This window comes from Talpa europaea (genome assembly GCF_964194135.1).
Source record: "Talpa europaea genome assembly, chromosome: 9".
NCBI lineage: Eukaryota > Metazoa > Chordata > Mammalia > Eulipotyphla > Talpidae > Talpa > Talpa europaea.
The window spans coordinates 3,152,605-3,173,538 of NC_140076.1; the positions used below are offsets into that span (position 1 = coordinate 3,152,605).

Here is a 20,934-nt window from a genome sequence, read left to right on the forward strand (position 1 = left end):
AGCAAGCTCACCTGTGGTCCCCTCCCTCGGTACCCAGGCCCCACTAGTGCAGCTTCAGCCCCCCAGGATGCAAGGGCCCCTGTGTCTGCGCCGTGTGTGTGCACTCGCGCGGGGCCCCCAGCTGTGTGGAGGGCGGTGCAGGCAGGAGTGGGGAGGCCGGCCCCAGCCCACCCCAGCCCTCGGCCCTCCTGCAGCAAGCGCACCCTCTGAGCCCCTACGGCTCCAGTCCTGCCCGCTTTTGTCATTCTGTCTTCACAGCCCTGCCCACGCCTTCTTCCTCCACCTCCCAGCCCCTCCCCCAGCCCCAGGGCTCTAGGGACCCTGGGTCTCTCCCCATTTCCCCACCAGAGCTCCCAGACCTTGGGGTGACACGAAGGCTTGGTGCTGTTTTCAAAATCTCACTCTGCCCATAGGCAGGGGGCAGAGAAAGTCCCCTCCCTCTGCTCCGCTTCCTTCCAGGGGTCCCACCGGCCGTGGCCAGGCACACCACGGCCTGGAGAGCTTTGAAGAACTCTGCTCCCTTCTGCCCGGAATCGCAAGTTACCTGGGAGCGGGTCAGGGTCAGTGGATGCCCCACAGGAAGGGCATCCGGGCAGCCCCAGGGGACCAGGAGCAGGAAGCAGGGCCCCCTCTTCCTGCTGCAACCCTGAAATTGTGGTTCTCAAAGTCAGGGCTACTGGCGCCCAAGCTGGAGGACACACACACTGCACAAGCAGGCGGGTGGGGTGCGCACCCCATCTGGGCAGGGCAGCTCCGGGACTGCGCCCAGCTCTCAGAGGGGTCGGGGGCTGATGCCCGTCCTTGTCTCTCTTCCTCCAGGGAGGCGTGAAGGTTCTCATCACAGGCCCGTGGCAAGAAGCCAGCAATAACTACAGCTGCCTGTTCGACCAAGTCTCAGTGCCTGCGTCCTTGATTCAGCCCGGGGTGCTGCGCTGCTACTGCCCAGGTGAGGGGCTTGGCCCGGAGCTGGGGTGGGGGGAGGGGGCTGTGGCGCCCTTCGGCAGACGGGGCAGGTCCCATGGGCTAATACAATGTCTCCTGTCCTGACAGGTGACCCCATCCGAGCAGGGACCCCAGGCAAGCGTGGGTGGGATTTTCAAGAGAACAGGACAAGTTAGAACAAATAAGCCAGGCTGACGCCCCCAGGGCTGGCCCTGGCACTGCCCTTGAATACTGGACTGCAGGAGCTGGGGGCACCAGGTGGGCCAGGGGCTGCTCAGGAAGGACAGCTGGGGTCAGAGGTCACCCCTGGTGTCAGGCAGACCGGACCCCTCTCCTCCTATCCCTGATACCAGGACCCAAGTGGAGCAGAGGCTGGAAGGCAAGAATCTGGCCTGGCTGCCCCACAGTCGGTGCCCTGGGCCCGGAGCAGGATGGAGCAGGCGTCCAGGTGGTGGGGACGAGGGTCAAACTAAGAATGGCCTGTGAGAATTTGGGGAAGCCAGGCCCCCCGCCCCGTGCCCAGAAGAAAGCACAGCTGCAAAATCCACTCCTGGCCTCAGAGGCTGGAGCTGCGCCATGTCACCCCTTGTGGCTCTGCCCTTCCCCCCCCCCCCAAGGCCCATTGTCTCCTAGCTCGGTCCAGGTAGCCCATCCTGACCTCGGGCCATCACTGCCTCCCCACCAGGCTCAGGGTCTGAGACTTTCTTGGTCTCCACGTGCCCCCAGGGTTTGCAGAGAGCCTGCAGGCCACAAGAAGGGATGGACTTGTGCATGAATCTCTTTCTAGAATTTGTGTGTCCTGCTCCCTGACTGCTGTTGGGGGAGCCCTTGCTGACCCCTGTGGCCATCGTCCACCTGCCTGGCTAGCCTGGCCCATGGACCACAGGGTGGTGAAGTGGGGACCCCACCCCATGTTTTCTGAGGTTGGGGGACCTATAACAGGAGAGAGAGGATGTTCCGTGGGGATCTAGGGATGGGCGGAGACGGGGCAGGGCAGAGCTGACCGGTGCCAGGTGCCTGGTTCCACCTGAGCCTGGGTCTGCCCCAGCGTCCGCCTGCCCTGCACCCTGCTCCCGAGCTCACGCAGAACATTCCTCCCTCTCTTTCTCCGCTGCCCTGGGGCCCACAAGAGCACCCTCAGGGCCGCAGCTCTCAGTCTCTTCTTGCCCCCAGCACCCCCTCCACCACCAATGTCCCAGGGAGCCAGACTAGTGCCCCTGGTGGTCTCCTCTGTCCCCTCCCCACTGGCACTGCCCCCACCAGCTGCCTGGCAGGCTCCCAATGCCCCGCCACCCCGCCCCCTCCTCTCAGCCCTGGGGGGCTGGGGCAGAGCCATCCAGATGCCAGGGCTGGCCAGCCTGTCACAGTGGGGGGCGCTGATGCAGCTCCTGGTGGGGGAGGGGAGAGAGCAGCCTGTTATTAAACTGCCCACTTATCACCTGCAGCTGGCGGGCTGGCTGGCCTATAAATAGATGCCACTTCCTGTACCTGGTTGTTGTCTGGCAGGGGACCCAGACCCTGTCTGTCCTGAGTTATCTGACCTCTCACACAGAAAGACTGGCCTTGGTGTGCCCCTCGGGCGATGCCCCTGCCAGGACCTGGCGAATCCTGGAGCTGGCGGCCCCCAGAGCAGCGGGCGCCCTCCGGTACATGGGCCCTAGCGTCAGCCTCCCTGGGCCTCCCTGGCTGCCTCTAGAGCCTCAGGCAGCTGGGCGAGGGAGAGAAAGGAAGGCAAGGGTCAGGGAGCGCCAGACTATGCTCCCTGAGTGAGGGCAGCCTTGGCCCTTCCCTCCCTAGGGAGTGGGAGGCGTGAGGCATGGGCAGCAGGCGTCCAGGCCCTAGGCCTGCCCAGACACCGAGCCCCCATGTGCAGCCTCCTCTAACCTCCTGCGTCTGGGCCCTGGGAACCAGAAACGGCAGCCCCACCCCCTGCTGGAACCGCTCTGTCCTCCAACTAACCACAAGGAGGGTCGCACATTGACACGGCACCCATTGCTCATTCGTCACATAGTCTGACAGGCCTGGTAAGTGGCGGCGTGGAGCAGGGGACAAGCCCTCCGCTGCTGGACCTGGGGCCAGGGAGCCAACGCGTGGAGGCCTGGGCCGCGGGTCTCCTCAGGGCCCAGGGACGCTTGTGCTGGACTTGAAGGAGGGACCCCCAGCCTCTTTGGAAAGAAGGACTCAGAGGCCACCTTTGGGGCTGCGCATGACATGGGGGAGGGGCAAAGCAAAATGGCCGCTGCCCACTGGCCTGGCCCACCTACCTGCTGGCAAACCCATGAGGGGGGTCAACCCCAGCAACAGCGCAGCTCTGGGCAGCTGCTGCAGAGCCCTCAGCCCCAGGGCCCGCGGGGGTGCCCAGCCTGTGCTCTGAGCCCCAGGTGATAGAGGACACGGGGCAAAGAATGGCCACCACGGATCAAAGGATGGAGGCGCCCAGCCAGCACCCGGAGGACTTTGCTGGGGGAGAGCCCCACCCTGGATTCCTGGGAAGGCCCCCAAAGGCAAAAGATGAAATTCAAACCAAAGCAAGCAAGTGCCCAGCCTGGTGAAGTGATTCATTCAAAACCCAGCCACTGAGTGGCCGTCACGGGCTGGCAGGGCCTCGGCACCAGGCGTGAGCAGCGGTCGGAACAGACCTGGCCCAGCTCCAGCAGAGCTTATGTCCTGCTGCAGGAGACAGAGAAGCAACAAGGAAACAAAGAAATAACCAAGATAACTGGAGAAAACTGTAGCAGGAACACTCGAATGTGGTAACGTGACACAGAAACCCAGGAGGAGGGAGGCCCCATGGATGGATGGGGAGGGAGGCTTCTCCAGACCAGGACATTAGGCTGGGACCTGCCAGTTATGGGAGGCTGTGGGGGGAGAAGACCTGGGCAGAGGGCAAAGGAAGTGCAAAGGCCCTGAGGCAGGAAGCGGCTTAGCAAGTTGGAGGACTATGAAGCTGGAGGGAGTTGAACATGGCAAGGCTGGGGAAGATGACAGTGGCCAGCCATGTCCATCCTCCCAAGTCATGGGGAAGAGTTTGATTTGGCTTTCCTTGCAATGAGAAGCCATTAGTTTGGTTTTTTTTTTCTTTTTTTTTTTTTTTTAAATTTTTTTTTTTTTTTTAAGATTTATTTATTTATTTATACAAGCATTGGGTACAGTCAGAAGCGCGGGAGGGTGAGAGAATTCACCAGAGCCAGAGCGGGGAACAGAGCAGGCAGAAGGACCGAAGGACACTGCTGAGGGGAGCAGCGGGCGGCAGGAGAGGTCTGCGCGCCATGTGGGACCCTCCTCCGGTGGCCGGGGAGCAGCCGGGGATCGAACCGGCGCTGCAGAGGCTGCGGGCAGCTTCGCAACCCAGCGCTCAACCACTGCGCCACCAGGGAGGCCCTCTTTTTTTTTTTAAGATTTATTTATTTAGGGCCTCTCTGGTGGCACAGGCAGTTGAGCGCCGCACTGTGAAGCTGTCCGCAGCCTCTGCAGTGCAGGTTCGATCCCGGCCAGCTGGGAAGAATCCCACATAGCGAGGCAGACCTCTCCTGTCGCGCCCGCTGCTCCCCTCAGCAGTGCATTTCTTGAGTCTGCCTGTTCTGTTCCCCTCTCTGTCTCTGGTGAATCCTCTCACCCTCCCGCGCATCTGACCTATACCCCAGTTCTTGTATAAAAATAAATCTTTAAAAAAAAAAAGATTTATTTAAGCACACAAGAGCTGGGGTGTAGACCAGAGGTGTGGGGGGTGAGAAGATTCCCCAGAGACAGAGTGGGGAGCAGAACAGGTGGATCTACTGAAATCCACTGCTGAGGGGAGCAGTGGGGAGACAGGAGAGGTCTGCTGCGCCCTGTGGATCACCTCCCTGGCCTGGGATCGAACTTGTGCTGCAGTGGCTGGTGATAGCTTCATAGTGCTAAGACTTAACCCCTTGCACCACTAGGGAGGCCCAGAAGCCATTAGTTTTAAGTGGGGAGTGACTTGAGTTAAACTGTCTTTAAAAGGTTTCTGGGTATGTGGGGGAAGAACAGAGGCAGGAGTCATTGGAAGCAGCAGGGGTCATCTTTCCTGACTTGGGGAGGAGGTTCCCATGGGCAGTGTACCCATTGCTTTCACACAGGGACCCTGGAATGTGGTCCCCCAACACCACCTCGGGTGTGCCAAGGTTGCCCTCAGCAGGGAAGCTAAGGAGGAGCATAGACAGGAAGTGCTACGAGGCCTGGACGGGGTGGGGCAGAGGGGATGGAGAGAGGTGGGTGGACCCAGGACTGACCGATGGGCTGAGTGGGGAGGCCCAGGAAGCCATCAGGGTGAGGTCCTTTCTGCTCTGTCTCTCTGGGGAAGGATCGCGTGCCTCTGCCCCTCAGTTCTGGGGCCTCCTAGATAGTATGGCTGCCAGGATGTGGTGTGGGGAGAGCCACAGAAGACCCTCCACTCCCCGGGGGCCGGCCGAAGGGCAGAAGCTTGCTGAGGGGAGCCGAGCTAAGCAGGCTCAGGTGACACGAGGCCGATGGCCCTTCATTCTGCTGGTAAAGGAATCTCCGGGGCAAGTCTCCAGAGAAAGCAAGTGACCATGAGCTTGGAGGGCTGCCCAGGGACGCTGTACAGCCCCAGGAGATTCTGCACTTAGCTGGGGCCCCTGCCCAGAGGAGCCCCAGGGAGGGCCTGCAGGACCCCACCCACCATGGAGCCTATTGGTTCAGCTTATGGCCTGGACTAGGTCACACCGGGGTGAAGGCACAGGGGGAGCTCCGCGGAGGCCCCTGAACCTGATTGCTGAACGCTGCTCCAGGGACTTCGTGCACCTGGCGCGGACAGAGGCCACAATCATGCACCTGGCGTGGACAGAGGCCGCAGGCGGGTGAGCTGGTTCCCCCAGGAAGCGAGGGCGGCCGGGCTTCTCTGCGCGCCGGAGTGGCCAATGGACTTGGAACACCTCTGATCTGTGCGTGCCCAGAGCCAAGAGCCCGAACAGTAACTCGATCCCTGCGTGTGTCCTCCCTGGAAGTCCGTCCTGGGGCAGCTCAGGCGCTGGTGTCTGGTGTTCCAGAAAAGCGAGGCAGAGAGCAGCAGGTAACCCTGACAACCCCCGGAGACAAGGCCCAGCAAGACAGAGCACCCTGGACCCCCGGTCATGCCCTGAGATCTCAGCAGGAGCCACAGAGTAGCGCCCTCACACCAGGGGCGCAACAGGTCTTCACCCGGCAGCTCTGCTCTAGCCACAAGAAAGCAGCCCGTTCCTTCTGCCCCCTGGCTGTCTTCACTGGGCCCCGCGGCTGGCCAGAGCAGTGAGTGAGCCCCACAAGGGCCCTTTCTGCCCAAAGTTCACCAGCCAGCGCCCCAGTTCCGCACCCCAGGACCAGCATGCCAGGCGCAACCCCGGCGCTTGCTCCATCGGGAGCCAGAGGACTTCTAAAAATACACGGCACAGGCCTCAGGGAGCCAGGACAGCCTGTGGGAAGGGGTGAGAGGAGTTTGAGCAAAGGCTGCGTGGGTGGCGCTGATGGAGGGACAAGGGGAAAGGTGGAGCGGCCGTGGGCAGGATGGGGCCACTCATCTAGTCATTCATTCATGCATCCCGTCATTCCTGCGTCCGTCCAGTCATTCCTGCGCTCGTTCATTCATTCCTGGTTCATTCGGCAAATCTGCTCTGGGCCCCAGCCCCCCGCCAGGGAGGAGGGGCAGACCAGCAATTGTTACACAGGCCATGGGGTGGAGGCAGGACGACTGGCTGAGGCTGGGGTCAGAGAAGCTTCCTGGAGGAGATGAGAGGCCTGGAGGAGTGAGCAGGTGCAGGCGCAGGCGTGGGCTCCCCAGGAAGGACAGTGGGGCCGGGCTCCCCGGGTCCCTCTGGTGCACCAGGCCTCCCGCACCCTCCCAGGCCCTGACTTCTCTTCCTTTTGCTTTCAGCCCATGACACTGGTCTTGTGACCCTACAAGTTGCCTTCAACAACCAGATCATCTCCAACTCGGTGGTGTTTGAGTACAAAGCTCGGGCCCTGCCCACGCTCCCTTCCTCCCAGCATGACTGGCTGTCACTGGACGGTAAGACCGACACCCGCGTCACCCGCCAGGCACTTGGGGACCTCAGGCCTAACGTATGGGGGCCCAGGTCCCCACCAGGCTGGACTGGGTCTCCACCGTCAGACAGGGTGTCTCTCCCTTGTACAGAATGAAGGGTGTCAACTTGTGCCTGTCACCCCTGCCAGGGTATCCGAGGGGCCAGACCAGCCCCCCAGTTACTTGAGGCCCCTCTCGAATAGGCCCTGAGCTGACTTCAAGCAGCCTCTGCCCCCCACCTCAGGCTATTTCCTTGAAACAGCTCCTGAGATCATCTCCAAACATCCCAGCCTCTTAGAGACAACAGCAAGGCATGAAGCTGGGGCGCTGCTCAGCTCCTACAGCCCAGACAGGGAGCCCCATTACAGCTTCCACCTCATGGGGAGAAGGATCCAGGTGTTCTCTTGAAGGCCTGGGAAGGCAGTCATGCCCCCCTCCGCCCCCCACCACTAGGCTGCTTTTACTTAAGCCTCTGCCTTGTGGTGTATCTGAAACCAGCCCAGCATCACCATCTGGAGGGAGGGTCGGCGAACCCCACTAAGCTCCAAAGGGGGTACCCAAGAGGGCAGAGTCTTCCAGAATATGGGTCCAGCCCAGGGTGTGGGTGCCTTTGTGGCAGAGGCTCTGCAGAGAGAAGCTGCCAAAGACAGGCTGGGCACACTGAGGTCGGAAGGGTTGGCCCGAGTTGGCCGGGGGCTGAGCTGCCAGTCTGCAGTCAGCAGGAACAGAGTGGGAGGGACAGCAACCGCAGTCAGTCTTTGGGGTACCTGGCTGGAGCCTCGACACCTGAGGTGTGGGGTCTTGGCTGAGCTGCTCTGTTGGTTCCCTACGCACCCCACCCCACCCACAGGAGCCATTCTCTCTTCTCGCCTCCCAGACTTCCCCTGGCCGCTGGCTGCTGGCGGGATCGGGGGTTGCTGAGCCTGAGACCCCGTGTGCAAACCTCAGCCTCATCCCAGCCCCAGCGGGACATGGTGCCTGGCTGCCGCCCGGCCACCAAGCCCTCTGAGCTGTCCCCAGAGGCGGCGTTGGGTCAGCAGGCACCTGCGCCCTGGCAATGGCTGCCTGGGCACACCAGGCTGGCCTTGCAGCCTCTGGCCCAAGGTCGGAGCCAACCGAGCTGTGGCGATGACCCACAGGATGTAACAGAGAAGGGCAGGGTGATCAGGGCTCCAGTTCAGGAAATCGGTTTCAGTTTTGTGGAACGAGTGGGGAAAGGAGCTGGGAATCTGCAGAGCCCTGAGGGGCCAGCCACTTCCCCGCAGGGGTGCTGGAACCAGGGAGCTGGAGACAGGTGCAGCCTCAGGGCAGAGATATCCGCCAGCCCCGCTTCCTGTCCCCCCAGAAGCTCAGAAAGCAGCAGGAACCGGCAGGAGGCTGTGGGCACAGGATGCTGCCATGGAGACCAGGAAGGGGGAGCCCCCTTAACTGCTTCATGACAAATACACCCCAGATCTCGGCCAGGCCAGACTCCTTGGGGAATGGGGCCCGCCCGCCAGCAGCCCCCTCCCTGGGAACCTGGAGCTCCGACCTGCTGGGGCATCCAGCCCGGGGCACGCACACAGGAGAGTGGGGGGGCGGCAGGCAGGGCCACCACCAAAGAGAGCAGCTGGCGCCCTGGAGGACCCAGCGCCCCTGCCCGCTGGCCTTTGCCAGCTGCCCTTGCACATAGAGGGAGGGAGAGGCGGCCTGGGCAGGGGAGCTGAGGCCCCCCCTTCACCCTTCCCGGGCAGGAGGGGCTGCGCTCCCTCCCTCCTTATTCCTCCCTAAAGGCATCCCGCGCTCATCACCAAAGGGTCGTTTCCCAGCCTTGCACCCCCAGATCAGTAACCGCAGCGGGAGGGGCGGGAGGGGCGCAGGGCAGAAGGGCAGCGCAGGGGTGTCTTCCGCCAGAGCAGGGGGGTGGGGGGATGGGGTTTTGGGGGGACTCTGCAGCGGGCTAACCCCTTGGCTTGGCAGTGAGCTCTAGTCCGGGAGAAGATGATGCGAAGGCCCCGGCGGCCGCCCTGCTCGCCTTCGGCCCCCGCGGCTACCGGGCGACCTCCGGGTGGGCGGCGCGGGGAGGTGGAGACACGCGCGGCGGCGAGGCTGGGGGGCGAGGGGGGGCGGGGGGGAACGGGGGGGGCGGGGGCACTGCGGAGCCCCGCACACTGTGGCGGCGCGCGTGCACACACACACACACACACACACACACACGCATGGCGGGCACAGCCTCACACGCTTGCACGCACGCGGCTCGGCGCAGCTGCAATGCAGGGGCCTCTCGCCCGCGCCCGCCGCGCTGCGCCGCTTGCCGCCCCCGCCCGACTGCGGCAGGCTCGGCTCGGCGCTGGGGGCGCGGGGGCGCGGGGCGCGCGGGGGGCGCGGGGGCGCGGGGCGCGCGGGGGGCGCGGGGGCGCGGGGGGCGCGGGGGGCGCGGGGGGCGCGGCGCGCACGGCCCAGCGGGCGGCCCCGGCGGTGCGCGCGGGTCTCCCTCCGGGCGGCGCCCGACAAGCACTCTCGGGGGTCCTGTTCGCCCCGGCCCGGATCCCCAGCGGGTGGGGGAGCGTTCGGAGGCGAGAATTTCTGCCGTGGTTTGGTTTTGGAGACGGATCCGCCGGCCAGACCGCGGCGCACGAGCGGGCGCGCAGGGGCGCGGCTCTGGCTCCCGCCGCGTCGCCTTTGTCCGAGCAGCCGCAGGGAGGGGGGCGATCCCGTATCTGGGGGGCTGGCGATTGTCCCCGCGAAGGAGCCCTGGCATGGGGCACCAGATCCCCCAATTCTCTGCTGAGTGCGGCCGGCCGCAGCGCGGGGGTGGGGACAGGCTGGGCGAGGAAAAGGAGCCGCCGCCATCTCTCCCGCCCTGAGCAGCGAAGCTCTCCGGGTCCCGGGAGCCGCTGCACCGAGCACAGACCCTGCCCCACACCCTCCTGTGAGCTCTGGGGGGCCCTGCGCCCCCAGCATGCCCAGAGCGGAGACGGCGTGGTGCGGGCCACAGGACACATGTGTCCCCCGCGCGTGGGTGTTCACTGGTGTCCCCGGACACGGCAGAAGCGCTTCCTTGCAGCCAGGTGCGCAGGAAGCTTCGGGAGGACGTGACCTTCTGCTGGGGCCTCAAGCTCGAGCAGGCACCAGGCAGGCCGAGAGGGATGCGGAGGAGTGTTCCGACCACCTTTGGCCAGGGACCCCGGGAACTCCCTTTTCACCATTTCTTTCCCCAAAGTTCCAGGCTTAGAACACATTTCCTCAGACCTGATCCCAGGTCACGTTTCTGGGATCTGGGGCCCACTAGTCATGCATTTGGGGCACCACAGGACCTCTTCCCCGCTCAAGGGGGACAAGCTCTAGCAATTAGCCTGGAGGCAGCAGGGGAGGGAATTCACTCTGCTGTGGGGGTCCCGGTGCTGACCCAGGTTGTGCTGTGGGTCCTGCAGGCCTCTCCAGGGTTTGCAGTCAGGCCCCGGGGCTGCGTCTCTGGGCCCAGGGCCAGGCCAACCTCGGGCCAAGGGTACGGGGCACCTTTAAATGACTCCGGTCCTGGAAGAAAGAGGGGCTGGAGCTTCTGCACGCCCAGGTCTTCCTCTTGGCAGCCATCTGGTTTCTCCCAAGACCAGGATGAGAAGACCCAGGGCTCCCCTGCCCTGCCACCGCCCTCAGGCCCCCTTCTGGCAACCCCCGCTCAGCCACTTAAGACTAGACTCTATTTTCAAATGCTTCCCTGGGCAGCTGAGGCTTCTGCTGGATGAGAGGATTGGAGGGAGGCTTGGAGGCAGCTTTCCGGGGCTCAGCTCTCCCGCTGACCCTCAGGGGCAGGGAGGAGCCTGGTCATCTCTGACAGAGGGGCCCACAGAGACCAGAGCTCAGGCCTCACCTCCAGGTGCCTGTTTCCTGCATAAGCCTCAGGGCAGGGTGGGCATTGGGTGGGCCCCTCCAGCTCCCTGCCCCTCCAGGGCCAGAGGACCTCAGCTGATGCTGGGCCTTAGGAGCAGCCTGGCTCCGGGGTTGATGTCAGGACAGACAGAGGCTCCCGCTCCTGTCTAAGGAAGTAAGAAAGTACAGGAGGATTTTCCTCCCCATTTGGCCTTCATGTCCGACCAGCCGCTGGAGGCCATGCAGCTGGGGTGGCCCAGCTTGGCGCCTCCCCCTCCAAGCTGCCTGGTCCTGTGGCCCTGCCAGCGCTGTCCCCCCCACCCCCCCAGGGCTGTGTCTAGCAGCAGCCTCCACCCAAGAGGAGTGGGAGACCACAGGCCCACCCAGAGTCCAGGGACGCCCGTTGGCAGCTGGAGAGCATCCCAGCGTGCACTGGCCCTCAGGCCTTGGGCTCTCTTCCTCTCCTGGTGACACCCCAGGCTCTGGTGAGTGTCCCCATGCTCCCCCAGGCCCAGCCCCTCGCTCCCCAGAGCTCCCAACCTGCCTCCCAGTCTCCCTCCCAGGCCGTTGGGCGATGACCCTAACTGTCCACATCAGAAAGTGAGGGCAGAGGGAGGGCGGGTGTCAAAGGTTCAGGACTTTACTTGTAAATGATTTAAAATGTCACTGTTTTACTAAAACAAATACAGTTTTATGGACTAGAGTACAAAATTCAGAAGCATTTTTACGTTAAGAAATACAGCGTCAGGGAACCGTCTGGACTTGGAGTATTGCCTTGGAAATTACATCTTTAGTCACAGCCCCAGGGTCTGCCTGCTTGCTCTGGTTTGTGGGCATGAAAATGTTGGGGAGACAGGACACAGGGGTCTTCCCTGTCCCTGCCACTCACCTGGCGTGGGCTCTGGGTGCTCTTTGCTCCAGAGCATGAGCCCCGTCCTCCCAGTCAGCCCCTCGGGGTCTGTCCTCAGCATTCCTTCCCAGGGGACCCAGGGCCTGGTCCTCAGCTGCCCCCTGGGGCAGTGATCTCTGCCCTCTGCAGCTGGGGCCACTCCTTGTGGGGGTGCGCGGCAGGGAGTGAGTCCCCTGGGAGCTGGGGCTCAGTCACCTTCTTGCAGAAGCGACCAGGGCACCCTGCGGAGAGAGGCCTGGCTGTGAGGGGCCAGCCCAGCGGCTCTGCTGTCTCGGTGGAGGTGGAGGAGGTGGAGGACATGGCCTCTGCTGCCCTCCTGGATGGTCAGGCTGGAGGCCTGGCCCCAGGGTCCAGCTGCTCGTGCAAGCTGGATATCCCCGCCCCCTGGGGGTCAGGTGGGTCACTGGAGGCTAAAGGGGGCTCAGACCATCCATCCGAAGTTGGCTGCTAAGCGCCGGCTTTCCCTGGACTTGCGTCTGCTTCTTGGGGGCATGGAACAAATGACCTCAAAGGTGGGGGCTTAACCCAGAAACGTGTTCTCTGGCAGTTCCGCGGCCTGAAGGTCACATCAAGGCGCCGGTGGGCATGTTCCCACAGAGGCTGCAGGGAGGGTCCTCCCTACCTCGTCCAGCTGCCGGAGACCGCGTGCTCCTGGCCGGTGGCTGCATAACTCCAGCGTCCCCGCCGGGTGACACGTCTGTCCTCTGTGCCTGTCTCTACTTTCTCACAAGGACACCAGTCACTCAGTTGGCTTCCCCTGCCCCATCCAGTGGGAACACGTTTGCACACAGGGACGCCTGTAATGAATCATTTCAAAGAAGGCCATGTCCTGAGGTTCCGGAAGACGTGGGTATTTCGGGGACACCATTTGACCCACACTGCCAGCCATAGTGGAAGAATCCCCCCTCATTGCTCCCCGGGGACAGAGCCCAAGTGAGCCCCAGAGCAGCAACGGGGCCTTGAGCGGAGGGGCCTTGAGCACTGACCTCTGGCGGTTGCTGTGCTGCGGGGACCCTGCCCTTGGGCGGGGCTGTGGGGCAGGCAGCTGGGCTGCTGCGTCTTAGCTTCTGAATCGGTCCGGGACTCCTACATCTTTTGGAGCCAGGTCAGCTCAGCTCCCCACGGCATAACCTTAAAGAAAGGCCTCTTGGCAAAGCGAGGGCCTGAGAGACCAGAAGTTCTGCAGATATGGCCAGGCCAGGGTTTTTCTGAGCCTCTGCTTCCATGCTGCCCCCAACCCACCTCTCTGGTGGAGAATGGAGAGGCCCATGCGCTGACCTGGGGGGGAGGGGTGATGACGAAGAGGCTTAGTCTTCCAGACTCCACCCGTAAGCAGTGAGGAAGAGGCCGGGCAGGGGGCTGGGTGGCCCCCAGGAGGGGTCAGCTTCCTGGGGGTGCCCAGCCAGGCTGAGGCGGCACCCATGGCCCAGTCCAGATCCACGCGGGACCGAGAATACCGAACATGCTCTGCCTGAGGCCCAGAGCAAGGCCTCTTCTTTTTAAAGCTCCTAAAAATACACTGGTTTCCGATCCCTGGAGCAGACAGGCGACCTTGTCCCCCGCCTCGAGGACAACAGGACATTCAAAATAGTCTGAGAGGCTGGAGAGCCGCTCTCTCCACGGCAGCGACCTGCCAACGTGTCCCACTGTGAGCTCCAGGCCTTGGACGAAGACAAGTGGCAGGCAGGTATGTGGCAGCTGTTCCGGCCTTGTTAAGAATAACGGGAGGCGTGTTTTCAAAAGAAGTGGCAGAGAGGAACAGGTGGACACACCAGAATCAAATTTAGAAACTTCCAGAGGCAAAACCTGAAGGAAACTCAGCAGTCACTCGCCTCGTCACTCTTCTGGAAGGAACTTGGGCCCCGAGAAAAGCAGTGACTGCCCCGCACTGTTGCTGACGGGGGATGGAAGCCACCTCCAGACTTCCTCCTGCCTCCCTTCTCCTCCCCCCGCAGCCTGACCCACACGGCTCCGGACATCAGGCCTCAAGGGCGAGGAGGGGACAGGAGCTCCCAGGCCCCTGGGCCATGTGGTGGCTGCACTTTTTCTTCCTGGGTCCGGGCTGAATGAGCTGGCGCTCCTTCCCAGCGTCACATTGACCAGAGAGAGGGACGGCCGCCGGGTGCCTTCCTGCAGAGGCTGGCACTGACGCCTGCAGATGGGGGGGTCCCCCACCGTGTCCTTCCTCCCCCAGCAAGTCCAAGCTGTGCTGGGTAGGAGCAGGACCTTCTGCCCCTCCCCTCCCCCACTGGGTGGCAGCCACATTCAGAGGAGCCGGTGACATCTTGTGTCTCTCCTGTGGCACCAAACTGCTCTGCTGGTCTTGAGATATACGGGCACTGGCTCCGAAACCCTGTAATTGCTCCTTTCTGCAGTTCCTGCTCTCGGCACCGAGCTGCCCACCCAGTGGTAACAGCAGCTGACGGCAGCGTGCCACCACCTAGCAGGCCACACCCATGAAGGCTTGACATGAGTTTGACTCACTCCACCTTCCCCACAGCCACCGAGGTCCCCTGTTGTACAGATGCAGATGAGGACACTGAGGCACAACAGCAGGGTGGTGATGCAGAGACAGTCATCCAGGGCGATCCCCACGCGGCCGCACCTGATGAGCATCTTCCTGGCGCCTCTTCTCCCTGCCACTGTCAGGCCGCTGCTGCCCTGGCCTCTGGCACTGTGGCATCCCTCGCCCCTGCTTCTTCTTTCCCGGACCCCCGCCCCTCGCCACACAGTTTGTAAACTAGGACCTTCAAATCCCATGGGCCTTCTCCTGGGTGGCTCTGACACTTTCCTACTCTGCCTGTACCATCTTGCAGCTGGGCTGGGCTTCCCCTGGGCCTTCCTGCTGGGCTTCCCTTCATGGCCTGGCCCTGTGTCACGACGTGATGCGTTCAGAAAAGACCAGAGCACCCACAACGCCAGGCACTGGGGGAGGCGCCGTCCACAGGGAGAGACAGGGAAATTGCCAATTATAACCCCGCAGCGTGAGGTTTGCTCTTGGGGACCCACAGCCCCAGAGGCCGCGCAGAGGAGCGTGGTCAGCTGTTCCTCTGGAAGGTCCGGATAACGAACCCCACAGGATGGGATTCAGGGCCCTTTAGCAGCTGACCGCAGCCCACCTTCCAGATCACGGCCGCCCGGGTTCGCCCTGCAAAGTGTTCCACCCTACAAGCTGCTAAAATGCTCCCTCCCCTCTGGTCCTGCTGGTCTTTTCCCTGCAGTGGGTTTGGGTGTGGCTCTCCTGGAAATGTGTACTCTAGCTCTGCTGTAGCTGCTTCCGCCGCCTCCCAGCTCCCAGCACGCGGGACACCTCCTTGGCGTTTGGCTTCCGCGTCTCACTTTGTAAATCCTTTCCTCGGCACTTCTTGCCTTGTGATCATTCATTCACTGTCTGATGCTGGAGTCCCGCTAGGGCCGGGCACTAGGCCAAGGGCTCGAATCAAAACAAGCGGACAAAAACAGATAGGCTCCGTGTGCTCACCCAGCTGACCCTCTAGAGGGGAATCAGACGGATCCCCCTGGGCCAGGCTGACCCTCCGATGGGAACGGGGCCACTCCTTGAGGCACCTGGGGGGATTTCTGGAAGAAATGACGCTGGAGCTGAGACCTGCAGGTGCCTAAGTTCCCTCCAGGAAGGGGGAGCAAGCTTACCCCAGGCTGAGCGAACAGCAGGTGCAGGCCGCGCATGGAGGGAAGGGCATGTGGAGGGCGGAGAGGCGGAGGCCAGGCTGGGCGCGGGGCAGACCCGGTGGGCCGAGGGGCGGTGGCTGTCTCCGCAGAGAAGCCGCTGAGGGTTGGAGAGGTGGAGACTTGAGCAGGCCTGCCCTCTGGCCACTCCGCGGGAGCACGGCTGGAGGGAGGCCAGCGGGTGGGGTGGGGCGGTCCACCCTTCAGCTGAGCGCCAGTGCGGGGCTCCGAGCGCCTGGGAGGAGGGACAGAGTGAGGAGGCAGCTGGAGGGTGACGTCAAAGGGACGTGTCAATTAGATGCGGGGGCTCAATGTCATCGTGCTGCAGGCTTGGGCTGAGTGTGAAGGGGCTTTGGGACATCATGTTACAAGTCAATAGAGAGCAAATGGACATAGTTCCTAGAGGGCACGGAAGAGCGTGGGCAGGAGAGCCAAGTCCGTGGCATGTCTGCGTGGAGGTGGCATTGGATAAAATGGGTCAGGGAGCGGATGAAACTGACAAAGGTGACACTATAGCTGAGTCCGGAGGCCGAGGACTGTTATCTTAAATCATCATCCTGCCCCCAAAGCCGGGGAACACAGAAGGTGCTCAGTAAACGTTTCTTCAAGGGAGTGAAAGGAGGATGATGGTGGATGGGAGGAGGGATAGTAGGATGGCTGCATGTCCACACACCCAGCTTCAGCGGTCGTCTCCCCACAGTGTCCCTTTTCCAGCACCCACATGTGACAGTGCTCACGGAGCCTCACACCCAGCAACGGTCGCCCGAGCCTCAGCGTCCAGAGTTTGACTGTGGCTCCATCATCGGGGCACGAGTGATTCCTCCCCGCAGATCCCTGTCTCCATTCTCCTGGAGTTGCTGATGCTTCGAGACGCAAAGCTCCGACCCCAAATCACACTGTTGGTCTTTCCAACATGGCCAGCCATCACCCCACAACTATCCTATTCAGTTGCATGGATGGCAGGCCCCCGGGCAAAGATACCGCCACCATGTGGGTATTAGTGATCCAAGGGCTTAGTGATCACCCCCCAGAAGGTGAGAACAAAGGCCAGACCCCTCTTTGGAAAAGGTTCAACTCTTTACTGCACAGAATTGCCCTTCTCGCCCTCATCTGCCTCCCCTACTCCTCACCCCAGCAGACCAGTTCCTCCTGCCGTGTTCGTGGAGAGAGGAAACAGATGGTGTGGAGTGTCTGGTGTGTTTTGTGTTGCTGCTGTTGTGTTTAAGGCACCGCCCCTGCGCAGGCCCCGGGCAGTGCTCGGCAACTCTTTTGGGTCAAAGAACACATTTTAATATGAAAAATGGTCTGGGTGAATGCTTCGACTTCTGCAGAGAACACTGTGCGAAGCTCAAGATTTCTTGTGTGGGGACGTAAAAGTAAGTGGCTTACAGATCAGCGTGATGTGAACTAAAACGAGAAATCCTAGGCGCCTGTGACAGCTAAGGGTATTATCCTAACTTAGTATTTCAATTACCTCTTTATTTTTTTTTTTTTTTTTTTTTTTTTTTTTAAAGAGAGGCATGTATTTTTATTTATTTATTTATGTATTTATTTGTACATGCACTGGGCACAGTCAGAAGCGCGGGAGGGTGAGAGAATTCACCAGAGCCAGAGCGGGGAGCAGAGCAGGCAGAAGGACCGAAGTACACTGCTGAGGGGAGCAGCGGGCGGCAGGAGAGGTCTGCGCGCCATGTGGGACCCTCCTCCAGTGGCCGGGGAGCAGCCGGGGATCGAACCGGCGCTGCAAAGTCCGCAGGCAGCTTCGCAACCCAGCGCTCAACCGCTGCGCCACCGGGGAGGCCCTCAATTACCTCTTTAAATGACTCACCTGTGCCAGGTCCCGTGTTCTGCAGACGAACCTGCATCCCGCTCCGGCCTGCAGAAGGCACCCCTGGCTCCAGCAATGTTCTTTTCTCAGTAAAGTGTCTCCCGACGGCTCCATTTGCTGCAGCAGGGTTATAAGTAGCTCCATTTGGAGTTGCTGGGCCTCTTCCCTCTCGTCCTCTCTCCCCCTCCCCCTGTCCCTCTCCAGTGCTGGGGGCTGGAAGCCTCAACAAAACCCCAGAACCTATGGGCCTCCACCACAGCACACCCCAATCCTGATGGGAAAGGATCTGGCCTTGTAAGTGACCAGCTGGGGGCAGACAGGGGCCTCGGGGCAGGGTGGGGGGCTTGAGCAGAAAAACATTCCTGTTCAATAATTCTCCTTTAAGAGAAAGGGAAGACGGAAATGCAACTTTCAGCCACCTTCTAAGATGTTAACAATTCAGTGTGATTCTTAAGGCACAAAAAAATGCATCAATGCTCTAATTTTATAGCTCAGTGATGCTAATGACAACATCCAAAGGCCTGGCCCGGTCGCCAGGAACAGTGGAAGTGCCAGCATGGAGCTCCCCAACTAGCCTGCCTGGAGGGGCTGCAGACAGCCACGAGGCTGGGCGTGCTGCGTCCAGAGCCCCCAGTGCGCTGGAGCTTGGAACTGGCTGGTGCCTCTATCACCTGTCGTAATGCCCACCCGTCCCCGGAAAAGCAACAGGAAAAAGCCAGCTCCAAGCAGAGGGCGTCCGAGCAGCAGGAAGTCTGAACCTCCCGGCCCATTCTGCACCTGAGGACAACATTCCCCACCCACCCTGAGGATGCTCTGATTTGATCCCCAGTAAGGGAGTGAGTGGGGGCTCTTCTTGTATTGAGTGAGAGGCTGAATTAAAGTTGGGAAGGTGGGCGGGGCTGCACTGCCAGCGCCCACACCCCAGGGTGCCAACTGCTCTGTGGGTCCTGCAGCCCAGGAATCAAGCTCCCAGCTCCTGTGGGGACCCGGCTGCAATGAGAGGGGCCACAGCAGAAATGGGGCCCAGGGTGCCAAAGGCAGACCAGCAGGGATGGGGGACCTGTGTGTGTGTGGCCTCCCGCTGCCTGCCTTGCTTCCCTAGTCTTGGCTGCGGGCTTCTTGCCCTTGGTAACAGGAAACCGGATTTGCCCTGGCAGCATAACCCAGTCCCCCGCCTGACTTCGGGGTTTATTGTTCCGATAGTCTTAGGGAACAGCAGATGCTTCCCTAAAATTAGGGAACTTTCCAGGCCTCTTTTCGATGGCATGGAGCTTCAGATTTCCGTCGGCAGCAACTGTCAGGGAGGTGATTTCAAAGTGGTTTTGCGGTAAATATCCGGAGCCACACAGCACACCGGCTTCCCTGCGGTCAGAGTCCCTCCTTTAAAGGAACAAGCCTGCTTGGCGAGGAGGCCCACAGGGCTTAGTGGGCTGCGAGCCGCCTCTGGGGCAGACTGGCTCTCTCTTGTCTCAGCTCCATGGGTTTGGTGCCTCCCCGCGCCCCGCCTGGGTTTCCCGCCAGGAGAGGCCAGCAGCACCCGGGCACCCGCATGTTCTCTGGCCCCAAGATGGTGCTTTCTCTCCAGAATGATGGAGGGCCTTGGGCCCTGGCTGGGCTGAGCGGCCTTGAAGAGGCCACCGTAGGCTCCTTCTGCATGGGTGGGTCACAGCTGGCCCAGAGCAGTACAGCACAAGCCAGCTGTGCCCAGAAGAGGGGCTCTGACAGGGCACTGGAATGACAGACACAGGTTCTCAGGGTGCCGGGGCTGCACGTCCGAGGTCAGGTTCTGCGGGGGTGGTGTCTCCTGAGGCCTCTCCCCAAGTCTGTGCTCTCGCAGGCCTCCTCTGTGTGCCAGAGAGGCCATGCCTCCTCTGGTGAAGGCCCCGGCCCGGTTGGCCAGGACCCACCCTCACAGGATGTTTAACTCAAGCACCCCTTTAAAGGTTCTTTCCAAACACAGTCTCTTTCTGCTTGAGGGGACATCACAGCTTCAAAATATGCATTGGGGGGAAAATGACCCAGTTCATAACTGAGCTATTCTCCAAAAATGGGGTGTCCTGCATGAAGGGATTTCATCGCTGTCACAGGGCCTCAAGATGTGCCGGCAAGCCCCGGAGTGGGGCTGTGACTCCGAAGCCCAGAGCCAGGCTCTCAGGTAGAGTTTGCCACGAGGGACTGGGTTTTCTGACTCTCGCCAAGGCGTGGCCTTGTCACCTTGCCTGGCTACTCTGTGATGTCACATTCCCACCTTACCATGAGCCACGATCTCAGAGTGGGAGACAGCAGTGCCGGGCCCTCTGACTCCTGAGCAGAGCGTTCACCTCTTGGCTCCCCTGCCTTGGGGGGTGCGGCCCACACGCCAGCTGGCCTGGCTTGGGCAGCTCAGAGGGCCCACACCTGGCCCTGCCTCTTGAGTGTATTTGAGGTGCATCGCCCAGAGCCGGATCCCAAGGTGGTGCTGAGTTGACAGGCTTGGGAAGGTGCTGGGACCCAGTCTGTGGAGGAGGGGCCCTGGCACCCTTGCCTCTGGTTCCCCTTGGTTGTAGCTGCGAGGCCCAACAGAGAAGCTGCTCGGTACTGCAGCTCCGCAATGTGGAGGGGAGGCTGTCGCCACTCACTCATGCACAGCCGGGCAAGCTGCTTACCCCTGCTGTGCTGCGGTTTCCTCCTCCGTAAAATGGCCCAACTGCACAGGCTTGGTGTGAAGCTGGAAGGAGCTAATGTGCATAAAGAACTTAGCGGGTTCTCAGTGAATACTGATGTTGCTGGTGGTGATGGTGGTGGTGATGGTCGTGATAGTGATGGTGGTGGTGCTGATGATGGTGCTGATGATGGTGGTGATGATGGTGATAGTGGTGATGCTGATGATGGTGATGATTGCCCCAGAATCTCTTGACTGACTCCATCCAGTGGGCTTCCTGGTGGTGCCTTCTTTTGCAAAGCTAATCATTGATCCTTTCTTACATCCCGTTCCTTTTCTCTTCCTACCACACTTGAGATGTGATTAACACACCCTGTGATTCACCCCTTTGACACTTAAGATCGCAGCTTATGTCTTCACCGTCACACTTTCATTTTTGAAAATTTTCATTTCCCCCTAAAGAAATCCTGGAGCCATTACCATTCATTTTCCCTGCCCCCGGCCTCCCCGCCCCAAGCCCAAGGCAACTATTAATCTACTTTTAATCGCTATGAATCTGTCTCCTCTGGACACCTCATGGAATGGAATCGTATAACGCGTGGTCTTTCGTGGCTGACTTCTGACTTCTTTCACTAGCATAACGTCTTCACTCTTCATCCCTGTTGTAGTTTGTGTGTATCAGTTCTTTCCTTCTATTGCTGTGTCATTGTTCTTATATATGTTTACATTTCTCTTGGGTGTGTATAGCTAGGAGTGGAATTGCTGGGTACTATGGGAACCTATAATTAGCCTTTGAGGACTAGCCAGACTGTTTTCTACACTATTGTACATCCCCAGCGGCAAGGGATGAGGGTTTCAATTTCTCCATATTCTTGTCAACACTTGTTATTGTCCTTTTTTATTTTATGCCAGCATTCCTAGTGGTGTGAAGTGGTCTCACTGTGGTTTGGATTTCATTTCCCCAATGACCAATGATGTCAAGCATCTTTTCAAAGGCTTATTGGCTCTCTGTGTATCTTCCTTAGAGAAATGTCTAT

The 20,934-nt window shown here is 60.9% G+C and overlaps 1 protein-coding gene across 9 annotated transcripts in view; it reads left to right on the top strand.

Moving 5' to 3' along the window:
- Window positions 1-20,934, top strand: part of CAMTA1 (calmodulin binding transcription activator 1) — a gene marked incomplete at both ends in the record, with an annotated part of 637,202 nt that overhangs the window by 567,307 nt on the left and 48,961 nt on the right. For all 9 annotated transcript variants that reach the window (XM_084243539.1, XM_084243542.1, XM_084243546.1 and 6 more), the window contains 2 exons: window positions 820-946; window positions 6,833-6,967. In XM_084243539.1, the coding sequence (XP_084099665.1) occupies window positions 820-946; window positions 6,833-6,967 (262 nt within the window). The remainder of the gene's footprint in view (window positions 1-819; window positions 947-6,832; window positions 6,968-20,934) is intronic.